A 5,230-nucleotide genomic window follows, 5' to 3' on the forward strand; every position below is an offset into this window, starting at 1 on the left:
GCTTTATTTTTATCACTAGTTAGTAGTCACGTACGTATGTAAAGATGTCTAACAGTCACCATATTATATTAATTTACGTTTTTATTTTAATTTTATAGAGAACTATGTTTAAAATTAATCAAAAACTGATTACTCATATTCTAAAGTTTAAAAATTCTTAAATATTTATTCATAATTTTATATTATTATAATTGTATGAAATACTACTAAGCAATTTTAAAGTAACAAACTGTTATATTTTGCAAATAATAAATTATAGAATACGATTGCACACGAAGTATTGACAGCTATGGTTTATACTATATTTAAATAATGTAGGTATTGTATAAATTTCTTTTAAATAATAAATTGGCAATTAAAAAAAAAAAAAAAACATTAAACAATTCTTTTAATTTGAAAATTTTGAAAAAATCTCGATTTTTACGTAAACAACTGTAAATTTTGGCTTTTTTATTCGTTTCATAGTGTCAGAAAAATAATATGTGGACGTACATTGATTTGTTTTTATCCATAATTTCGAAGACTAAATAAGTAAATAGTTATGTAAGTTATCTACATAGATATGAAAATAATTTTAATATTAATACGGTCATTAGAAAATTGGGTTCACTAAAATCTAACGCAGTTTAATACCAATAGTATCTACTTATACTAATATAACATGATTAACATGCGATTCTGTCGCTCTTTCCGGTTCCTGCGCAGTGCTCTAACGTAACAATATAGTATAATTAATTATAATTATTAATTAATAATAATATTATGTAGATAAATTGCATTACGCGAATATTAGATACAATATAATATAACGACAGAACGGAATATGTGAACCATTTCCGTCAGGTATATATTATTATTATATTATTATAATATAAACGACAATATAGTAACAGTAAAAATTCGACGACGCGTCGTCTGTGCGTTACAATAATACATATGATACATTTATATGAGGTCGACGTTTGACGGCGTTTCCGAATTTCCGGGGCACAGAGCGCGTGGCCCGAACAGTGTCCCCGTCGGTATCGGGACTCGGCGTCGCGGGGGGCAGGAAGCTGTAGGGGACGCGCGCGCCACCTAAAACCAGACACATACGACACCTACCTATACCCAGGTATGTAATACGTGCGGACGAACGGAATAATGTAATTACGCGCGCGCGTTCGCTGGCGGATGAGGGGGGTGAGAGGGTGTGTGTGTTTGTGTGTGAACGGCATCCGTGGGAACCGAACGAGAGCTCTCCCGAGGGGGTTACGCACGCGAAGGGTACGCGACCCGAGATCGTGTGTCGGCGGCGGCGGCGCGTGAGCCGATCATCCCCCGGCGGCGGAGGGGTGTGCGTATTTTTAGAAGGGGTGTAACGGCGGTGGCGACGGCGGAAGAGGAAGAAGCGCGTCGGCGGCGGCGTCGGCGGCGGAGTGAGACGGGCAACAGGCACGCCGTCGGTTCAGTCCGATATCCACCGTCATCCAGTGAGCATTTCGCGCGCGCGCGTTCGCTCGATTATTGATATTATTATTATTATTATTATTATTCGTAAAAATCTTCGTTTCGAATGGTTTTTTCATTCACGTGTTTTCGCGACAGTAAAATATAGTAATATTGTTGTTGTTTTATTTTCGTCCGTTTATACGGCCGTCGGGTTTGTTTTTTATTTTTTTTAACCAACTCATCGACTGTACGTCATGTTTTCGCCTACTCCGTCGCCGATTTCTCGGACCGTTACGTACAGAAAGGTAAGTTATCGTTTCTTTTTTTTTTTTTTTTTTGTAACCATCAACATATATTTGCTTGGTTATATGGTTGTACACTTCGTGTTATGTAGGAATTATTACAATATGATTCCTCGATTTGTATTAAATATTATTATATTACGAGCAGAGTAGAACATTTTAGAATTTTTATAAAATGTTCAAGTCATATTGAGCGAATTAGGTAATGAACTAATGAAGTATGAATGCCTGGATTATGCTATAAATTTCATATCATTATATTTGCATATAAGTATAACTATATGGATATTAAAAATTTAGAATACAGATTTTATCGTTAATGGGTCTTAAATTAATTTCCCACTCACTAATCTTCCCGACAACAAACACTCATCTCTATGACCATCATATATCCATAATTGAATATAAAGTTGTTTAATAGTGTTATCGTTTATTGTTATAAGAATATCATAAGAAATATATAACGCTTATGTGCGTAATATGACGCACATGTTTATTTACAACCATATCGCGGCAAATAATAAAATAAAATATTATTTACACACGAATAAATTATAAAACTATTGATCGAATTTTTTGAACAAAGTGATTTTCCAGATCGTGTCTAAGCATTTTTTTATTATTCTTTGTACGTTAGATTCTGTTATTTTCATATCACATTCAACGAAAATTACGCAGCCACACAAATCCAACGCATAGAATTAAAAGTTTATTTTACCCTTCGCTTTTTAATATTTATTTATAAATAAAAAAAATTTTCTAGTAAATTCTACGAATTAACAAATGTTATGCTAAAACAAATAATGATTTCATAATTTTTCTTTTAGTTTTACGTAGGTATTTGTGGTTTAGAATGTGGACCGGGAGAGAAGTGTAAATAAAAGGTTTTGTATATTATAATTACATTTATATAATATAGTATACTATATTTGAGTTTGTGTTTGGTTAATTTTTTAGATTAGACTACTTTTTGTGACATTGAGGTAATTGATCAATGCGATTAGTGTGAATTTTAAAATCGTGTACACTGTGTGCATTGTAGTTTCGTAATAATAAATGATAAATAGCCACGTGTTTCATAGAATATTTTGTAGCAGATATTTAATTATGCCGACTAAATTACTTAGCTAATCGACTATAATGCTTGAGGAAATATTATGTGTTTTATTATTTTGAATTTTTTTTGTACGTATATATTTATACTAATTAGATTTTATTATAGTAATGGATTTTTGTTTTCAAATTATCACCACAATAATAATTATTTAATAATATCGTATTTATTAACAGATAACAAAACCGTTATTGGAACGAAAACGACGTGCTCGCATAAATCGATGCTTGGACGAGTTGAAGGATCTAATGTTTTCTGCCTTAGAGGTGAAAAGAATTTTATAATAATTACTTTTATTAAAAAAATATTGAATGAAATTTTGGTTTAATTTTTAGGCTGAAGGTGAAAATGTTGATAAACTCGAAAAGGCAGATATTTTGGAATTTACCGTTAAACATCTACAAAAGATCACTAGGAGAGATCCCGTAGAAGAAGCTTATAAATTTCAAGTGAGTTTAAAATGATTATGTATTTAATGTTCCAAGACTATTATTACTGTTCATTATCGTTTGATAACATTAAGTATTGTACAAATTACATAAAAGACACTTTCATTTGTCATTAAACATGTTAATTTTTATTTTTCGATTACATGGTAATAATCGTAGTATTATACAATTTTATTATCTGCTGGGTTAATGTAGAAGAGGTTAAATGAAATTTAAAATATATTAATTTAATTTTCAAATAAGTAATTCAAATCAGTGGACATCTAATGTGATGAAATAAAAAAAATCACTAGAGTGTAAATGTAATAATATTTTTCCAGCATATTATTATACTACATTAAATATACTTTCACTCAATATAAAAAATGATGCTATAGGTACTTATTGTTTAAATTTAAAAATATTTAACCTTAATTTTTTTTTTTTTACGATTGAAATTTAAAACACAGACAAATTATTGTTTTATTCCAATATTCTAATAATAAGAAAAGTGAATTTGGTTAGCATCTAGGAGTTTATCTAAAAATGTCGTAGAAAATAGTTTGTCATATTAAAATATATGTGTAATATTATGTAGATAATAGGTATATAGCATATTATATCATATAGGTAGTCTTATAATAATTATAATGCGACGAATTTGAAAAAAGTTGACACTCACAAAAAAGAAAATTATATAATTTGTATGACATAATATTACTTATATTCATTATTTGGCTTACAAGAATTGAATTAAATATTTCTAACATATTTTTGAATGTCCGGAACGCATTCAGAGACATCCGCATAACGTAGCGTTGATAACAATAAATGTCATATTTCATTAGGTCAAGGTCACGTTCATGTTTATCTACTAATCAATTATTTATCACTAATAACATGTCTGAAAAATTCTCCCTTCCCCCAAACACAGTTCTGAACGACTAGGGCTATTGTTTACGGTCACTCCGGCGAATGATTTGCTCGGTGTTGAGGGGAGGGAAACATGCATGGGGGGCGATAATCGTCGGAAGTTGGCGTGAGAATAGTTTAAAGGTATATGCATTTAAAACGAAATAAATATTACATATTATGCATATTATACGGTACACGCAATACAATATCACTATTGTGTGGGAGTGTTATCGCTAATGCAGCAAGTGGCATTCCACACGATTTAAAAATATTACCATCGTGTAGTGCTACGCGCACGTATCACCCATTGTTACTCTAATATTCGCTAAGGGAGTATTTTTTTGGTCGTTTTTCGTGTTAGACACAGTTTATATAGTATTGCATACAAACACGTGGGGGCTCTGACTCCGATAATTGAAAACACGTGCACATAATATTGGGATTTTTAACCCGTAGTTAATTTAAATATTATAACGTATCAGACATTGATGACTTTATTATCAAATCGGTGTACAAATACAGATACAATAATAATTTTCACGGTCATCGAAATCAAAAATACAGCGCTTTTCTAACGTTATTTATGTTATCGAGCCAAAAAAAAAAATTATTCACAACTCGCAATTGTTTGTATTATTTATCAAAATCATAATAGGTATAATAATAATACGTCGATATCCTTCACTATAATAATATTGTCGATCACTCGACGATTCCGTAATACACGTCTTACCAGTTACCACACAACGTAACCGCAACGATTACCACCGCGATAAAAATAATACATATGTCAATAGTGTAATTTTTATCGATTTGTGTTAATGCTCGTTTTCCACTGTCCGCAGGAAGGATTCAGCCACTGTGCCAGCGAAGCGTGCAGTTTCCTGTTGTCGCTGCCCGGACTGGACTCGGTGGTCGGCCGGCGGCTGGTCGAGTACCTGGCCAAATCGGTGTCGCGCGCGCTCGAATCTCAACTGCCGGCCGCCGCCGCCGCAGCCACCGCGGCCGCGGCCGCTACGATGGCCGCCGCCGCCGAGGAC

General features: G+C 32.6%; 1 protein-coding gene across 1 annotated transcript in view; it reads left to right on the plus strand.

Moving 5' to 3' along the window:
• Positions 1-1,419: 1,419 nt before the first annotated feature.
• Positions 1,420-5,230, plus strand: part of LOC112597406 (enhancer of split mgamma protein-like) — a gene marked incomplete in the record, with an annotated part of 7,459 nt that continues 3,648 nt past the window's right edge. The window contains 4 exon segments of the mRNA XM_025343451.1: positions 1,420-1,736; positions 3,024-3,113; positions 3,183-3,296; positions 5,036-5,222. Coding sequence (XP_025199236.1) covers positions 1,686-1,736; positions 3,024-3,113; positions 3,183-3,296; positions 5,036-5,222 — 442 coding nt within the window.

Source organism: Melanaphis sacchari, unplaced genomic scaffold (assembly GCF_002803265.2).
Source record: "Melanaphis sacchari strain LSU unplaced genomic scaffold, SCAv2.0 Contig40_pilon_pilon, whole genome shotgun sequence".
NCBI lineage: Eukaryota > Metazoa > Arthropoda > Insecta > Hemiptera > Aphididae > Melanaphis > Melanaphis sacchari.